A 19,776-nucleotide genomic window follows, 5' to 3' on the forward strand; every position below is an offset into this window, starting at 1 on the left:
GGGTGAAATATAAATGTTTTACACTGCTTTTAAATTTTATGGCCTTTAGCTTCTTTTATTTTTTGTATTTAAAACATGTGTGTGCATGTGTTTGCAAACTGTCTTCGGAATTTGACTAAAGGGTAGTATATACAATAGTTCTTACAGCTATTAGTCTCATTAAAGTTGCTGGGGTCCAGTGGCTTATGCTGTGATAATTGCTCTTAATTGCTCGTGGATTCTGGGAGAGGTGCTGAACATCAGTGACTGAGCACAAGCCTTGCATGCAGGCTAGTAGTGTATTATGTTAAGGCTGCTGAGAGTTGTTGGGAGACCCCTATTCCTCTCATAAAGCTACAATTACCAGAGTTCCATGGGAAGAGGGATCGATTGTTAATCTACTCTGACAACTATAGCTCTGTGAGGGGAACAAGGGTTTCTTAACAATTTACAGCACCCTTCACAGACTACGGTCTCATCTACATGATTGTTTACTATGTGTTTGGTGCTACTCACATGTCCTTTAAATTTGCATGGTTCACATGACATTACCAGCTAACAGAACCTATCATGTAGTTTCCCCCCTGTAAATTCATACTTAACCCAATCCACTGATAATTCTAAAACGAGAGAAGTCTCAATTCCGTTTCTCTAGCTAGTGCTTGCAGACACTTTGCTCTGATGCTTTTAGGTGGGTGTGTTAATCATTCCCCTCTCCACACCCACTATCTCCTCCTCCCTTCTTTCATTTTGTTTCCTGTGGGCTTACAAGCAACTTCCAGTTGCTCTCCTCCATTCTGCTGGCCTTTTTTTATGTTGCTGCAAACAGTGCCTTTACATTTTCCCCCCCACAGCTTATGTGCAAATGCATAACATTGGTCAAACAAATATTTGTATTTCAGCTGTATCCTACTAACCATACACACAGAAAACACAGATATTCGCACTTCTGGGTTTTCTTTTAAAGGAACGTATTGCAGCTGGTAGAATAGACTGAGTATACTCAGTTACCTAGCAAGCAGAGGGACTGGAAATGTAGAAATAGAGGGCGGGGCTACAAGGAAACTAATCCTTCCCAGAGGAATGCCTACTTGTTTGAATGGGGAAAAAACGGTTGGCAGCTAACATTGAGCAGAAACTGCTGACAGTGTAAATGTATTACGAAGATAAAAGCAGTGTATTTGCTACGAAGAAATGCTTTCATGTAGATGAGCCCTATACTTCCCACGAAGGGTCAGCTGATATTAAATAATAATAAAAAAATAAAGGAAGATTCGAAATATTGAGTATTCCTAGCTGGGGATTAAGATAATACATTACAACCTGAACCAATCCCTGATGGAGGCCAAAAATTTTAATAAACATGTAGCAGCTCAGCAACCTCGTGGGTGCTCAAACGTTAGCAGGAAATGAATGTGCCAAAGAATAGCAAGACAGAAAACCTCTCTTAGTGAAAGGGAAATTGGAACAACTATTACAAAAAGTAGTGTGTCCTACTTGAATAACTAATATGGTTTATATTTCATTTCAGAGAGAACAGTTGTACACATTTTAAAGATTAATAAATGGCACTGATGCTCCCAGGGAAGAACATACCCATCTTTATGCATTCCAGTCTTAAAGTCACCACCAGACACAATAATGAAAACAGTTCTTCAGAAATATCTTCAGGCAGAAACAGAGCTGGCTGGGAGGGCTCAGAAATGCAGGTGTGCTTAGATGCAACCAGAGTTTGGGAAAGAGAGGCTGAGAAGAGTTATGTTGGGTCAATAGGATTTATTGCAAATTTCAGTTTCAAGGGCATCCCAAATAAGATGAAGAGCGACATTGATCATGCGCAGAAGCCTATTCTGCATAGAAAAAGGGCTAACCTTCATCACAACTGTTTTTATTGTTCATGCATGCATTGGCCTGTACTATAGTGAATAAAGTAGGGATTGCCAATGTGATGCTCTCAAAGGCTCTGAGCCCCCTCCTTACTACCCCTTTGTTTATGAGGTAGTTAGGATTTTTACCTTTCTCTCTCTCAAACAGTACCTTGACAAGAAATAGGACACTGGAAGAGTGACACTCTTTTCCTCTCCTTTCAACTCTATGTGCTTTTCAAGCCTCTGATTAATTCTCTGGATTCGACTTTTACCCAAATCTCTTGGCAAAGCAGCATGTGTGTGTGTGTGTGTGCGCGCACACACACACACACACACACTTTCCTTTTGTGGTCCTGAGGGACGGGCTGATCTGGGAATGGGGGAAAGACGTGGCCCATGGTGCTTGCTCAAAATTTCAAATGTATCCTTGGGCCTTAAAAGGCTGGTGACCCTTGGAATAATGTATTGGGTTTGGAAATGGGGAACAGGGTAAATTCACCCTACAGTACACTGCTGGTCTTGGCCAAATCACTGTCACTCAGCCATCTAAGCTACAGGATTGTTGTGAAAAGTTATGTTTTTTTTGTAAGACAAGTGCAAGTGGGAAACTGCTAACCTGGCTTTCCACTAATGAACACACATGTATGTGTGTATGTATATATGTGTGTATGTATATATGTGTGTATGTATATATGTGTGTATGTATATGTATATATATATATGTGTGTGTATTTAATGTGTTAGTAACTTGTGATAATATAATAGTAATATTTACTGTCTGTATAGTGCAGGGTGGGTATCCTATAGCCTTTGGCTGCTGTTGGTCTCCAACTCCCATCAACCCCAGCCAGCATGGCCAATGGTCAGAGATTATGGGAGTCACTGTCTAGCAACATCTGGAGAGCCCTAGGTTGCCTAGGTATCTTCCATATTGCTGGTGGGAGAAGTTGAGAGATAGTGGCTTGCCTAAGGTCACCTAGTGAGTTTGACATAGAGATGACACTCAAACCCAGGACTTCCTGATTCAATGTTAAGTCACTTCCCAATTACACTATACCAGCTCACACAAGGGCAACCTGCTGCTGCCTACATAGGCTTTGCACTGTAAGAACACATCCAGATGGCAGCTCTCTGTGCTCCTGTGCTGATGTTGTAGTGCACAACTGAGACAGCCAATGGCATTCTGGGGAAAGGGAAGTACTTTTTTTGCTGGGTCAGCAGAAGAGGGAGTGGTGAACATGCATGTTTATTGGCACAGTTTGCAACTCCTCTCTAAGGCTTATACTAGCGATGGGGCTCCGTTTCTGCAATAATTGGATTTTGCCATTGGATTATTATTTCTGATATTCTCTATCTTTGCAGAGAGAATTTTGAAATAGCAACTCTCCACACCTGGTTTCCAATTCTTTCTTTTCCTCCCCCAATTTGTTTTTTTTAATAAAATTTGTTTTGAAATGATTGATGGTGTGAATACTTCATCGATCTACTTTCTATGTGAGCTCTTCAAATGCGTATTCCCTTTCACTGATGTCAGTGAAGTGTTAATTGTAACTGACAGACAGAAAGCAGCAGCGGGGACTAAGGTGTTGATTGTAAGCAGCAGAGGAGAAGACACTGACTTGATTATCTGCCGTAATCTGCTCTGCTCTGCAATGCACTTGAAAAAGGAATGTAAACAGGCAGTCATTACAGAATTCAAAATAAAGATCGATACCAGTGGAGACTCATGAACAAATAGTAATTATAATATTGATAATTCTCTGCAAAGCAATAAAAATAAAAATTGGAGTTTGGAAAAATTAAAAGATATCAGAGGAAAGGACCATTAAGAACCACCAGGGGGGTCACACTTAAAAATGAAATGTAAAAAAGGAGGGTTCCATCCCTACTGTAGAAACACATTTTATTCTAGAGTCAATGGAGAATGAGTTCTTGTTTTTTCTACCTAGTTCACACAGAATCTAGACTTACTGCATATTTTTTTGTGCCTGAAAAGTGCTTCTTGACAAACTGGTTTCACTCTGAAAATCAAACCTCATTGCAGATTGTTTCTGGATTGACCAGTGTGTGTACATTTGAAAACAGGTGGTCTCAGCAAGGAGTTGGGGGCATATCCACACGTGCCCCCTGCTGTTGTGGGTGGGTGTATATAAAGATTGCAAGGGGTGGGCTTTCAAACACATATCAAGTAGCCACACCCACCCCTCTGGACAGCAGGATCTACACTCAATCTAGAATGAAAGTAGCATATGGAAGATGTGTTCCATACTGAGAAAAATGATGTTTGTGCTAGAAATAGGTAAATGTGTACACAGCCAATGTCTTGATTTTAAGAGAAGCATTTAAACACTTGATTCTTCAAATCATTGCTTGTCAATGATCAGAGGCCTTGGTCATTAGGAGGGGCAGGCATCAAACAGCACCTTGCCCAGTTCTCCATCAAATGTGTTACCAGTCCTGGTGAAGCAAGCAGATACTCACTGGTTCTTGAAAAGCATTTTTCCAACTTGAAAAAAACTCTCAGTCTTCCAAACACCTCAGAAATACTTAGTCTTCAAACGTCAGGTCTCTTGGCTGCCCTAAACGTATAAAGCTGCTCATTTGTTTTATATATTCATACTGCACACTTTTGGGCTTATCAAGAGTACCGTGGCTTATCTTGACAACAGTAGTAGCAACATCAAATCTGTGAGGAAGAATATGCTTGTCAGGCACTTTATTTCTTTCTCTGCAGTTAATATTTGAGGTGACCATTTTTACAATTATGTTCCATACTCAAATAGCACACAGTAAAGTTGGCTTTTCTAGCAATCTTTTATTACGTGTGTGTGAGAGAGAGAGTGAGAGAGACAGAGAGAGAGAGAGAGAGAGCCATCTGTGTGCATGTTTTTCCATACAAAATATTTCCTTTCATGGAAAGGAGAAACATTGGCCATTAAAAATGGAGAGACTGTAACAAGTATCTTACAGCTGAACAAATATTGACAGCTGGTTTCCATATCTTCAGTAGATTAAAAGGCCTTTTTCTTTAATGCCATACCCCAGCTAAGCTAAACATGAAACAGAACCCCAAGATTAAAATCACTATTACACACACACACACACATCTGTAAGAACTCTTCAGTTCACATGAATCAGAAGGAGGCTGCATAGCCATCATAGTGGCTGCAGAGCTTTCATCAAGACAAGGGGAATGAATCACTGTGGTTCTCATGTTACCTTTTCCACAGATGAGAGAAAGAAAAAAAGTGGGTGCAATCCCCCCAGAAGGTAAGCAGAGACCCAGCATGTGATCCTGCAAAGTTTAGGCATGTTCAGTTTTATTGTTTGAAACAATTAGTGGGCTTTAAATGGGCAGAGTTGAATATAAAACAATGGAAGTGCTCAAATTTGGCAGGATCACCCCAATTCATGAGAACTAGGCTTCATCCTGAACACAATTTGGATTTCCTCCCTTTCCAATTAATCTTGTCTGTTCTGAGAAACTAAGACAACGTATGTGAAAGTTTGCAGTCTGATTCATTTTTGCTTACTACAAATAAATACGCATATATGTACAGAAGTACAAGGTAGCGAGAATCTATAACCATCTTAGGCAGTGGGCAACATACGAAGGGACTAATTAAAAGGGTTGGCACTAATTTCTCACACGTGAACTATGAATGGGAAAGTTAGCTTTTTTAAAAAAAATAGAGACTGTAGTAATTTCTCAGTACAGTAGTAGCAATAAGGGTTGCAGGTTTAAAATTGCCTAGAGGGTGGCTCATTAGGATCAGTAAGTATCAAACTGGTGGAAGTTGACAGAGCACAATCCAGTGGGCTGTTTTCCTGCACAAACCCTGCAGGAGAGCAGCTTCCATTCATTCTTATAAGGCTTGTGCAAGATAACTTCTTAGTGGACAATGCACAGAATCTGCGACAAATTTCACACCTCTCTTGAAAAGGAGGCACACAAGAGAATGAAATCTGTTTTAGCAGCAGCTTTTCATCTCCTCTCTTTTCCCCTCTTCATTCCTGATTTTCACATTCCTGATCTTCATGCAAAAGGCTCAATAATGCTATAGTGGATCTCACCAGTCTTTTCAGCCCTATAATTTTCTGGAAACATTAAAAAAAAAAACCCTTTAGGTTACTTTGATGGCAATAGCTAGTCTGGAAAGAACTGTTTCACAGAAAAAACATAGGGTTGACAAAGCAAATATGCTATTGCCAAAAAGAAGACAATTAAGATAATGCACATTAATAAATATTGTCTTCGTTACATTCCCAGATTCTATAGCAAAATGTGCACACATTTGATGGACTATAATGTTACACTGAAACAGACAGGCAAAAAAGATCCAAGAAATATTCAGGACTGGTCAACACAGGTGTGTATATAAGAGCAGGCTAAAGGCCCATCTAGTCCAACATTCTTTTTCCACAGTGGACGTAAATGTGATTCCCAGCAATTGGTATTCAGAGACATACCACCTCCAACACTGGAGGTAGGACATAGCCATCATAGCTAGTAGCTGCCATCTCCTCCATGAATTTGCCTAATCTCCCTTTAAAGTCATGCAAGTTGGTGACCATCGCTACAACTTCTGGGAGTAAACTCCATAGTTTATGTGCTATGTGAAGAAGTACCTCCTATGTCTGTCCTGAATCTCCCAACATTCAGGTTTGTTGGATTCGCTGGTTTCTAGTATTATGAGACAGGGAAAAACATATCTCGCTATCCACTTTCTCCATACTACACACAATTTTATACATCTCAATCACTTCATTGCTCATATCTTCGTTACCCAATACTTAATGACTCCCAATCAAATCTGTGTGAACTGTTGCCACTGAAAAGCATTGTATGAGAGTTGAAATGAATGTTTTGGCAGCTGTGATAAATCTGTGAATATTCATTCAAACACACAAGTCATTAGAGCCTGACGGAAATGCCCCCCCCCCACTTTATTTGAACAGTGAACTTGGAAGGGGGTATTTTTTGGCAATTCTTTTTGTGTGGTGGAAGAAATCCTATATACTCATAGGAAATTCATTCTTTGAGTGTGGCTCATTGTGTATCTAAAATAGTCCCATCCATCCAAAAGAGGGAGACATCAGCATGTTTGAGGAGGAGCCCTGAAGTGTGCAGAAGTACTAACCCCCCTACAAAACTTGAGGAAAAATGCTAAGGGGGAAACCCTCTAAAATAGCTTAGTGGGGATTGAAGATACTCAATGGCCATGGATTTCGGAGGGAGGTTGGAATTGGCTATCCTGGAGAATATATGGCTGGCTGGAACACTGAGCAGGAGCACTCCAAATAGCAACCATTTGTTGCAGGTCAAACTTGTTCTAGTAATTCTGAGGGACCAGGACAACTGGGAAAAGTGATGGAAGCAGCGTTCCCTTTTCTTCAACCATAGCTTTGCTGCTATAGAGCTCCTATAGGTGATATTTCACACCACCACCACTGCCCGTGTACACAAATAGTTGAGCTGTGCAAATCAACAGGTGAATATTCTTTCACGTGCACATGTATCTGTGCAACTTGTACCTGTGTTCAGTGTAATGTGTGAACAACCCTGGGGTCCCATCATGCTGTCCCAAGGTGGTATTGTGGGGGGAAATGGCAGCTGCCACTTGCAGTGGAAGGTTTAGGGGACAAAAAGAAAAGCTGCAGCTGCTGCTTTTCCTGCTATGCCTCAGCATCTCTAACAAGATTTTGTCTCCCCAAAACACACAAAATTTGCAGGGTGGTTCACCTCCTCTTTTGCCCACCCTGATTTTTGCCAAAAAACATTTTAATGAGAAGTTTAGCCTCAGTGTTAGCAAGTCATAATCACTTGATGCTAAATGAATGATGAACATGAGTGTGAACCAACCAACCCACGGGAAGAAAGCATATAAACAGCATATGATGTAATTCATTTGCACTGCTACTAAAAGTTAAGACAACGTTCTTTTGCAAAGTAAAGCAGTGATCAAACTAGCCATTATTTCAGAATCATGATTAGTGAACAGAGTAAGAATACAATAAGAGACCTGTTGGGTGAGACCAAAGTCCTATCTAGACTACCATTCATACAGGGGATCAACCAAATGCCAGTGGGACGCCCACAAGCTCCTGTTAACTGACACAGTTTCTTTCCTGCCATACAAAATAACCATCATCCAGGAGGTTAAGCAGACCTATGTCCCATTGAAATCAATGGAATTTCAATGCATACTGACCGGTATGTGAGCTTCAAGCGAAAGTTATCATACTTGTCCAATTCTGGGAAAACCATGCTCCTCTCTTACAGAATTTCCTGCTCAATGACCTCCATGTCATTTCTAAAAATGGTGTGACATCTAGGTTCTGTTTCTCACGCTGTTGCTTTGTGACACAATTCTGCGCCTTGTGAGCACTATTGTGCCAATGTCTTCTCAAACAGTTTTCAAGAAATGGTTGGGGGGAAAAAACAAGGAAAAGCACAGCCTCAAAGTGGCACCCCAGCCCCAAACAATTCATTGATGCCATAATTATGTCCAATGGATGTCAATAAAAAATACATATACATATATATATTTGGGCAAAGAATCATACATCTTGATCTAATATAGCAGCTAGAGCCCTTTACTAGATCAGAACATAAGATCCCCCCCCGATTTTTTATCCTAACAGGCAAATACACATTTTAAATCATTTTGGGGTAGCGCTTTGAGGTTTTGCCTTTCTTCTGGGGCTGCCCCTCTCTCTTTTTGCAAGAAACAGTTGGAGGGGCTTTCATGGCAGATATTTCAAACAGGATACTGGACTCCTTCTGACTTACCTGACCAGTGACAAGTTTGGGAGAGGAAAACTGCATCTAACAGAAGGCAGATTCTACTCCCCCTATGAGCCAAATGGCATCAGAGTCAGTTGATAGAGGCACATTTTAGGAACACAACCTCCCTAAGAATACAACGTACTGAAGCAGCGTGAAGAAAAAGTGATGAAAATTGGAGCAGAGTTTGGAAACAGGAGGAAAATAGTTCTGCACCCTGCAAGTGTTTTCAGGTTTGTTTGTTTTTGCCCACCACCTTTTTTTTTTTAAAGTAGTAAGTGTTCCTGCCAATGATCCAGAAGCAATCCTCAGAAATCCAGTCTGGAATCACAGCATTTAGAATTATTACCTTGCACTTTGATCAGGTCTGTTGGATTGAATAAGAGTGACAAACCATAGAGGCCAACAATAAGGAAAGGATTCCACATGATGAAGTATCTATCTATCTATCTATAACGGCATCCATTTCCCATCAGATCAGTAGTCATTCCATTTTTGTGTGCATGCCCTTTCGCAAGACAGTCCACAAGTTTCTCCAGTGTGACTACACCACAAATTCCTCTGGGACCTGATCTTCTCCCAAGAGATCCAGAGACAGGCAGTTCATGGACCTCTTCCCATAGAGGGCTGACTTGGTTTTGCAGTCAGCTGTTGAATACACACACCCATAGTTGGCCAGCTTATCCTCTAAGGCACAACCAAATGTGTAGCTGTGAGAGGTATCTGAAGATAAAGTGGCACTTAGTGGTGGATGAAGACATCTGTGAAGGCGAACGTCATCTAGACTTTGGCTGTGCTGGTCTGGGCACTTCATAGCTTGGGGCTGTGCAATCTGCCAATTTAAGACAGGCATATATTAAAGTAAACAACATTAAAACAAACAAATAAGACAAAAGAGAAAGACTGCATGTATGCAAGCTCCTGTCTTGTCTCAAATTGTTAGCTTTCCTCTCATTCTCTCTAAGGAGATTGTCTTAACGAAGAAGCTGTGAACCATTATGAAATTGTGAAGGTGTTCAACTATTAAAGCCTAGATTCTGAGCTCAGAATCCCCGCTGGCATGTACAATGAACTGAGTGTTGGAATGGAAGAGCTTGGCTGAAATGACAGAGCTTGTCTGAGTTGGAAGAAGGAGGGGAGAAACAGGACGGCTGCTGCTTCTCATAGTTAAAATGCTAAACCATAATAAGCACAAGATTCATTTGTGTTCCTTTTTGAATCATTGTACTTTTATCAGTCTGCCACTGTCAGGTGGTGACTAAACCACCATGTAGCAAGAGCTGAGACTTACCATGTCCTGTTGGAGATCTATTGAAAGTTAAAGTTCCATAGGATGGACTTTATTGCATGAGGGCTCATTCAAAGGAGAGGGGGGAAAAGCCACATGGAAATGGTATAAGAGGAAGAGCTCCAAAACATATGAAGATCTTCAATTTCTCACAGATTCTTATATCCGAGGATGTACTAAATGGCAACACAATAAGGGCTGCCTTACTGGATCAGATTAAGATCCATCTTATCCAGTATTCTGCTAACCAAAGTGACCAGCCAAAGGTGTCTTAAAAGCAGGGTATGAAGACATCACCTCAAGGAGACAATGTGGTATAATGGTTACCGTGTTGGACTATGACTGAGGAGACCTGGGTTCAAATCCCCACTCAGGTATGAAACTCACATTGACCCCGGGCCATGCATTCTCCCTCAGTCTAACCTACCTCACAGAGTTTGAGGATAAAAGTGTGTGTGTGTGTGTGTGTGTGTGTGTGTGTGTGTGTGTGTGCGTGCGTGCGTGTGTGGGTGTGTGGACCATGCATGCTGCCCTGCACTCCTCAGAGGGAAGGGTGAAATAAAAACATTTTAAAAACCCAACAGCTGGCATTCAGAGATATTGTGCCATTGAGAGGTATCCAACTAATGCATCCTGTCATAGTAAGGATTTCCACATTGTTCCCCCTTCATTTCACTATCACAAAAACAAAGAATGGTTATAACTTTTTTTCCTTTCGACAAAAGTGGATTAAATTATGCACATAAAATGTTGCATACTAAAGGAAACTTATGAAAAAGATGGCTGCTCCCATCAGTACATTGCACATTTTAAAAACCATTTTCATCCAGCACAGCACAGGTGCCTTGCTTTGAAGTTATTCCTAGCGGCTTTACATTGTTAAAGGGAAAAAAAACATCAGCCCCATGGTTCACTTTGTAAGTAGTATCATACCAACTTTTACAATTTATTTGATCTGCATTTGTTCATGGAGATTTTTTTTAGGATTTTCTAGAATTATCCTAAAAAAATCTGCAAGGGGACAAGATGGGACAGACTTTAATCTGTCCGCATGCAGAAACGGGATGGACTTGGGCAGATGCATTCATAGCTAATCTTTTTCATAGCTGGTCTTTTTGCCTCCCTTCTGTCTGGACCTGTGCATGTGGGTGCATATCGGCAACATATGCAATACGTTGTGCATTTGACTGAGGGCTCTATACCAGTGGTTCCCAAACGTTTTCCCCATGGACCACTGAAAATTGCTGAGGTTGTCGGAGGACCACTTAATGAGTTCTTTGCCTGTCTTAGCAATTGTAATGCGCTGTGCTACATGCTGTACGATTTTTAATTATTTCTTAATGCGTCTTTTATTTCTTATATTGTATTTTATTGCATTACAGTTTGCCTGCCATAGAATTCAAACTGTAATACAGTAAAATACAAGAAATAAAAGAAGCAATAAAAATACATCAGCTAAATCAGCTCGGCTGGTGAGGACTAGAGAGGGCATTTTCGGTGGCGGCCCCCACTCTCTGGAACTCCCTCCTGTTCGATCTTCGTCATGCCCCTTCCCTGAATGTTTTCCGCCGGGCCTTAAAGACCTGGCTCTTCAGGCAGGCCTATGGGATTTCTGTGGCGAGTTAGTTTTGCTGCTGCTGTTAATTATAGTTCTTGGTTTTAACCTATTAATTATTGTGTTTAATTATTGTTATATTGTATTTAATTAATGATTGTACGTCGCTTAGAGTGGCCGTTTTTTGGCCAGATAGGCGACTCAGAAATAAAATTTTATTATTATTATTTTATTATTATTATTACAATTAAAATAAGTTTTTATTTTATTTTATGTACAGTGCCATGTGCATTTGATGGCGCTAAATAGATACATGACCACCACCACCACCATCATAGTATGAATACTTAATGCAGACATGCTGTGGACTACATGAATGAAGCTCATGGACCACTGGTAGTTCATGGACCATAGTGTGGGAACCCCTGCTCTATGCTATAATAAATTTGTTCAACTTCAAAAGGTGTCCCCAGATGCTTTGTTGTTTTACTACAACAAACTAACAAGGCTACCTGTCTGGAATTTGCTTATAGATCAAAAATAGGGACAGGGATGGGATCTGCTTGTTGGCGCCTGTTTGGTTGCATTCCATCAAACTGGCAGGCAGATCTGTTTCATGTTAGTTATTTTTCTGCTATCCTTTGCTTTAACCATTCTCATTTTTTTCCTCCCGCAAAATAAAGATATTGTTAACTATGCTTCCCTTCTGGAAAGAAAAGTGGCTTTCCCTCTGCTCAGTGCCCACACACCCATTCTCCCCCCTTTGCCTCCTTCTCATTCTCCAAAATCATATTGGATCCCCCAACCCCCTGCAGCCCTGGGAGAAAATGAGATTGCCTGGCGAGTTATCATCAGAGAAAGCAAGAGTTGGTTAGTTTCACAGTTAGCGAAGCAAAGATGCAGGCTGATCAGTTTAACATTAGCAAAGCAAAGACACAGGCTAATCAATTCCACATTAGCAAGGCTAAATTCCATGTGTTTTCTTAAAAAAACAAAAATCGGATGTGCGGAAAAGCTGTGGAAACTTGCAGCATTCAGGATCAGTCCACAAAGATAGAGAAAGTGCAGACTATCAGGCTTTCAGGAAGACTGGTGCCAAGTTTGATTTTAGCACAATCCTCGCCCATCCCTAGGTGGGGAACTTGTGGGCTTTCAGATGTTATTGGATTCCAACTCCAGTGGTCAGAGATTATGAGAGTTGTAGTTCAGCACATCTGGAAAGCCACAGGTTCCCCACCCCAAACATTACACAGAGACTGATCATCACTATGTACATGTGTGTGCGCTTGTTTCAATGCACTCAGGTCAGTGGTGCAGCTGAAGAGGCCCAGGCTAGCTAACATCATATACAAAATTGCTTCATCAAATCTATTGAAATGTCAGAATAATTATTTACCATCTATAAAGATTATATATAAATCCTCACAGATGTAACAACCATAAAATGTAATTCACCAGAAATATGAAACTAAAACGTTTGCATTTTTTATACTATTCCATACAAATACTAAGGGTGACCTTTTTACAAATACTAAGGGTGACCCTTTTATAAATACAAAGTCCAAGTGTGATGAATATTGTTAATATAAAGTTCATCAGTAAATATCACCCCCTAGTCCCATATGCTCAAATAATTTGTGCTGTCAGTAAAAGCTATGGGCACGATGCAGCCAAAGTTAAGCACTTTTAAGGCTAAATGGGAGAGGTATACAGCCTGATTCTGCGCACTGAATTCAGTGGGGTATATTTCCACATACAAGCTACTAGACATGCTTAACTATCCTGCTGAAATAAGGGAGACTTAAAAGAGCATGATTTGGCTGGGTTTTGCCCACTAGTAAATCAGAATCAGCTCTGCACAATTCCAGTTTTGGAAGTATACATCATCTTGCTGAGAGTCATGGATTACAAAGAAGTCTACTAAATTAATTCAAACTAGACTTTCTTTGCTGCTGTTGACAGAGTAAGCCTGATTTTACTTTCAGACCTTTGCTGTTACCCTGTGTTGGGGAATGAAATGTTTGAAACATTCTTAGTTGAGCAATTTGTGCTCTAGCCACAGACAAAGAATAAACAGCAGTCCCACAATGCTGAAGTCTACAGTCAGGGTTTTTTTGTCTTGACAATGGCAACCACATTTGGAACACAGAAACATTAACATTAAAATGTAAAGATGAAAGTATTCGTTTAAGACCAGAATATTATTGCTTAAGACACAGTATAACATTCCATTTCTAGAAACAAAATCCAACAGCTAAACCTAATCCTATGCATTCTTTGTTTTGGACTGTGTTCAGTTCCTCCAGTGACTGATACTCTGTTTTATGCTTAGAAATAGATGTTTCATAAGGCAAAGTCCCAGAGGTTTAAACCCAGAAATCCTCATCCTTATGTGGCATATAATATTTGCTCATTTTCCTATCACAGAGTGTAAATGAGATGACTTTGGTATGACTCATAAGAACATAGGAAGATGCCTTATACTGAATCAGACCATTGATCCATTTAGCTTGGTATTGTCTATACTGACTGGCAGCAGCTCTCCAGGGTTTCAGACAAGGATCTTTCCCAGCCCTACCTGGAGGGGATTGAACCTGGGACCTTCTGTAGGCAAAACAGATGCCCTGTCACTGGGCTATGGCCCTTTCCACATCAGCCATCATCTTACCTGGCAAAGTGATTCCACACTTTGGCCTTTGGCCTTTATTAACGTGACTTGCACTAGCGAAAGATGGTTCTTGTTAACGTCTGCAGGGGGAAAAAAGATACAAAGTCAAAATGACAGACACAAACTAAAAAGGAAAATGTGAATCAAAGATGGCAGAAATATTGGCCACATTCATACAAATGAATACAGCCTCTTTGCTCCTTCCTTTGGCATGAGCAGCAATTAAACGAGGAACCCTTTAATTACCAGTTTTCCATTTCATCTGAATCAGTAAGCTCTGACGGCCAGCTTCGGAACAAGCCAGGAGATTAAACCTTGGTATGAAGTTGGTTTAATGTCCTGGCTTGTTCCTGGTTGCCACTGTTTTCTGGTTTGGGCAAAAGCAAAAATTATGATTAATTAAAGGTTTCCTGGTTTAATTATGGCTTGTGGCAAAGGGACTCTGTGAGTGAACAAAAAAGGCTTGTTCCTAATTCGGCTTAGGAGAGAAAATATGAGTTGGCTCCGTATGTTGAGAAATGAGAATCCTAAGGTTGTGGGGCAAGTCAGCCAAGAATGGAATTTCTGAAGGTGGCTTTTTTTTTTTACAGAGAAGCAAGGAATGCACTCACTGAGAACCACTGTGGTGTAGTAGTCAAGAGTGCTGGACGAAGGCAGTAGTGGCTGAGGGCAGAAGAGGTAAGGTGGCATTGCTCACCTGCCTTTCCAAATGCCAAGCATCGCTGCCGGTTCCTGAGAGGGACAGTGGAGCTCAGTGCGGTGCGGGTGTGGCGGTGGAGACAAACTGCCATGCCTGCCACTGTGCCTGCACTATGCCCAGCTTCCCATTCCTTGCCCCTCTCAGGAACTGGCTGAGATGCTTGCCATTGGGAAGGAAGGTGAGCAATGCCACCCTGCCTGCACTGCCCTACCAGCGCTACTGGATGAAGGCTTGGGAGACCAGGATTCAAATTCCCGCTCAGCCATAAAACTCACTGGGTGACCTTGGGCTGGTCACTCACTCTCACTCTGACCTAACTTATAGGGCTGTTGTGAGGATAAAATGGGGAGAATCACATATGCCACCTTGAGCTCCTTGGAGGAAAGGTACAATATAAATGTAATAAATAAATAAACAGGACTCTGCCTCAATGCCTATGGGTGCTAGTGCACCTGTGAGAAAGTAAAGGTATGCTTATATGAGGGCATGTCCAAACTTGGTTTTCTTTGGGCCAGTGTAAAATTGTAACATTGTATGCCTGGAACACCTGGATTCCACTGCTGCTCAGCAACTAGGCTAATGCCCACAGTGATTCCCATTGATCCCCACAGAAGAAACATCATGTCACCACCTGGGAAAGTGTTGCTCCAAAGCCCCAGCAACATGTGCCTGCTTCTTTCAGGTATTGCTCCTGACAGATCTTTTTAGTGAAAATTCCTTAGTTGGCAGAGCAAGAGATTCCCTGAATTGGAAAGGCATTAAAAGCAGCCATCTAACCTTTCTCCAAGTGCTCCCCCACCCTAAAATGTTCCTTACTCCTGGCCTATCTCCTGTACGCAAAAGCAGGCCACCGTGTGCTAATTCACCAGTTACTGCACCTAATCCTATGGCTAATGGTTGAGCTTGTTGTCCGCTCTTTGTGTCAGCAAATAAATGTTAATAGGTATTTAAATAATCTTCTTAAGCAAGTTAGTAAGAGGGCAAAAAAATGCAAGGCTAAGGATTACAATTCTATATATATATGTATAAGTAGATGCTCACTTCCAAAGGCCCTTGATTCAAACAAGTCCCTAGCTCTCATTGTTGCCCACAAAAAAAATTGTGGAAACCTGTACATATAGTTAAAGCTTTACACATGAAATTGGGAATTTTAATGCTTGGAGGAACTCTGCTTAGCTCACAATTATTTACAGCTCTCAGTCTCCATAAATAATGTCACAATAGAATATTTTATGCAAATTAGATTTTCAAACACCATGAAACATGTTTCATGTTTCATGAAACAACATGAAACATGCACTGACAAATTACAAAGAGATCTGCAAATATCATCGCACCCTGGCAGCAAACACCATCTTTTGCTAGAGAATCAACAGATTTTCTGTCTCTGACATCTTCTAATTGAGGCTCATCCACAGATACCTCTTCTGGCTCGTCCACTGCCAATTCAACTTCTGGAAATTATGAAAGAGAAGTTGACACACTGATGCAACTTTCTCTAAAGCCACCTGCTAACCCATCTGTCCAACCCACCATCACTCTTTATTTTGTTTGCACAGTTGGTACAGCTCGAGGATGTGGACAAGGTGCTTGGACAGATACGGGCGACTACTTCCGCTCTGGACCCTTGCCCCTCGTGGCTAATAAAAGCTAGCAGAAATGGAACGGCCGGCTGGGCCAAGGAGGTAATTAATGCCTCGTTACGAGAGGGAGTGGTCCCACCTTGCCTGAAACAGGCGGTAGTGCGACCGCTCCTAAAAAAGTCCTCCTTGGACCCTGATAACTTTAACAACTATAGGCCGGTAGCAAATGTTCCATTTCTGGGCAAGGTTCTAGAGCGCGTGGTCGCTCGCCAACTCCAGGCCCTCTTGGATGAAACTGATTATCTGGATCCATTTTAATCCGGCTTTCGGCCGGGGTTTGGTACAGAAACAGCCTTGGTCGCCCTGTATGATGACCTCTGTCGGGAGAAAGACAGAGGGAGTGTAACTCTGTTGGTTCTCCTTGATCTCTCGGCGGCTTTTGATACCATCGACCATGGTATCCTTCTGGGGCGACTCGCGGAGTTAGGAGTTGGAGGCACTGCTTGGCGGTGGCTGTGCTCCTATCTTGAGAATCGTCTCCAGAAGGTGATGCTTGGGGAACACTACTCGAGTCCCTGGGTGCTCCAGTATGGGGTCCCGCAGGGCTCAGTTCTGTCCCCCATGCTTTTTAATATCTATATGAAGCCGCTGGGTGAGGTCATCAGGAGTTATGGAGTGCGTTTCCAGCAATATGCTGATGATACGCAGCTCTATTTCTCCTTTTCATCTTCTTCAGGTGAGGCTGTTGCTGTACTGAACCGCTGCCTGGCCGCGATAATGGACTGGATGAGAGCAAACAAACTGAAGCTCAATCCTGACAAGACTGAGATGCTGTTGGTCGGGGGGCCCTCTGCTCAGATGGTTGATGTCAGACCTGTCCTAGATGGAGTTACACTCCCCCTAAAGGAACAGGTCCATAGTTTGGGGATCTTATTAGATCCGCTTCTGTCACTTGAGGCCCAGGTAGCCTCGGTGGCACGAAATGCGTTCTACCAGCTTCGGCTGGTAGCCCAACTACGACCCTATCTGGACAGGGAGAACCTAGCCTCAGTTATTCATGCTCTGGTAACCTCTAGATTGGATTACTGTAATGCTCTCTACGTAGGGTTACCTTTGAAAACGATTCGGAAACTTCAGCTAGTGCAGAATGCTGCGGCCAGAGTTCTCACTGGGACGAAGAAATTCGACCACATAACATCTATTCTGGCCCAACTGCACTGGCTTCCAATATGTTTCCGGGCCAGATTCAAAGTGTTGGTCCTTACCTATAAAGCCCTTAACGGCACTGGACCGCAATATCTGATGGAATGCCTCTCTCGCTATATTCCTACCCGTTCACTCCGCTTGACGTCTAAGGCCCTTCTCCGGGTCCCAACCCATACAGAGGCCTGGAGAACAGTAACAAGATCTAGGGCCTTTTCGGTGGTGGCCCCCGAATTATGGAATGCCCTCCCAGATGAGATACGCCTGGTGCCTTCTCTGTCATCTTTTCGGCGCCAGGTAAAAACCCACCTCTTCACCCAGGCATTTTAAAGTATTTAAGCTTTTAATCTTATTTTTTTAGTTTTCTTTCACTTTGTTTATATAATGTTTATATTGTCTGCGCAATACACACTTGCTGTATTTTAAATATTGTGGTTTTATCATGTTGTACACCGCCCTGGGAGCTGCTAGCTATAGGGCGGTTTAGAAATGCAACTAACTAAATAAAATAAAATAAAATAAATCCCTGCCTGCCACTCCATTCCTTCCAAGTCCTACCATCATCCGGAGAGTCATCTTCTGCTCTCTCTTTGCTGCTGCTGTCAATGCCTGAGCTTCCATAGCTGATGTTTGAGCTGCAGGACTTCTCCTTCCGATGAACCTGATCCACCCCGAAGGGCTCGTCCACTGACATTTCCACAGAAATCCGACGTCTGGAGTCAGCCTCGATGCCTGACGTGTGTGAGCTGCTGTGGCTATCTGTTGACTGTCGGGACAGACGGTTGTCCCCCTCACTTCCTCTGCTGCTTCTGCTGTCATGCGAATACTTGTCTGATGGATCCAGGTCCATCTCCAATGCGTCGCTGATGTAGGATTCCCGATATCGTTTCTTCTCTGGAACGAAGTGGTAGAATGCGGGGGAAAGTGAGGAAAAAGAAAAACTGAAGCCTCTTATCACATGTACTGACCTGGGCACATGGATCTCCATAATGGCACTGCACCTTCTTGGTGGGTTTATATTCTGTATATCGGTTTTATATTTGTAAACTGATGAGAAGCCACTTTGGCAATTAAGATGTATAAAATTAAATAATGATGATGATGATGGCAGCAGGTACTGATAAGGACTAGCACATATGGTAAGAGGCTCAACGCTATTAGAGCCTCTGCATGGAGCATCACCATAATAAGTAGTCTTTGGCAGCCCACACAGGGGAACTACGTGCTTGGGAGTGGCCCTGTCCAGCAACAGTCGCTCTTGTTGTATTTATCTACTCCAGGTGAAGTGAAGCAAAAATAAATGTGTGGGGCCCTGGAAACCAATGGCTATAGTGGTTTCTTAGTTCTTTTCAACTTTGTTCATTTGCTGTTTTTAATTAATGCAACTCATTGGTAGCTAGAAGATTACATACTCTATTTTATTACTTCTTTATGTTTGCTGAAATTTGGTGAGGAATGATATAAATTAGTTAAATACATTTTTGAAATGTCATGCTTGAAGAACCCTGAAGGAAGGGGTCCCAGGTGCCTGCAGAAATAAGGGGCTCTCCCATTGGCTTATGTCTAGTTCTTCTGTGATAGGTGAGAAGGTTGGAATGCAAGGGAAACTGGGCCCACATGCTCCTGGCACAATCTCCCATCTAAGGGGACGGTATGGGGGGTTGTAAGCAAAAAGGTCATGCCTTCAGTGCCAGGCTTTGGGGGACTTACAGGCCACACACTACCTCCCTCCGTGGCCTACTTCCTCTTCATCATCATTGCCTGCTCGCTCAATACAGACAAAGCCAATAGGTAAGCCAGTGAGAAAGCGGTGGAAAGCAGTTCCTCCTCCTCTGTCTCACCGCCCTCATCTGCTTGCTCATCCCCTCTGGTTACAAAGAGTTGGCAAAAAAGCAAGTGGTGCTGGCAAGCAGCAACAACCAAGAGGCCTTTGATGTTGCACCCTGTGCAGAGTGCACAGCCATACCAACTGATGATGTTGGTCCTGCCTACTTCTAGAGATGTGAAGGCCCAGAAAAAAAATGGCATTTTTTTGAAAAAAAACTCTTTTTTCTCCCCAAAAATGGGAAAACACACACACACACAAAAAACAACCTGAAAAAATGCCCTGCCCGTTTCCCTATTTTTCCCCCCCAGGCCTTCACA

The 19,776-nt window shown here is 42.2% G+C and overlaps 1 protein-coding gene across 6 annotated transcripts in view; it reads right to left on the reverse strand.

Moving 5' to 3' along the window:
- Window positions 1–4,642: 4,642 nt before the first annotated feature.
- The window catches only part of FRMD1 (FERM domain containing 1), an 84,594-nt gene continuing 69,460 nt past the window's right edge, over window positions 4,643–19,776 (reverse strand). For 5 of the 6 annotated variants that reach the window (XM_061624407.1, XM_061624402.1, XM_061624403.1 and 2 more), the window contains exons 11-14: window positions 18,190–18,525; window positions 16,183–16,299; window positions 14,146–14,225; window positions 4,643–9,466 (exon numbers count right to left, since the gene is read on the reverse strand). In XM_061624407.1, coding sequence (XP_061480391.1) covers window positions 9,179–9,466; window positions 14,146–14,225; window positions 16,183–16,299; window positions 18,190–18,525 — 821 coding nt within the window. In that variant the 3' untranslated portion in view covers window positions 4,643–9,178. The remainder of the gene's footprint in view (window positions 9,467–14,145; window positions 14,226–16,182; window positions 16,300–18,189; window positions 18,526–19,776) is intronic. The other variant, XM_061624408.1, reaches the window with a different exon arrangement.

Source organism: Rhineura floridana, chromosome 4 (genome assembly GCF_030035675.1).
Source record: "Rhineura floridana isolate rRhiFlo1 chromosome 4, rRhiFlo1.hap2, whole genome shotgun sequence".
Taxonomy (NCBI): Eukaryota; Metazoa; Chordata; class Lepidosauria; order Squamata; family Rhineuridae; genus Rhineura; species Rhineura floridana.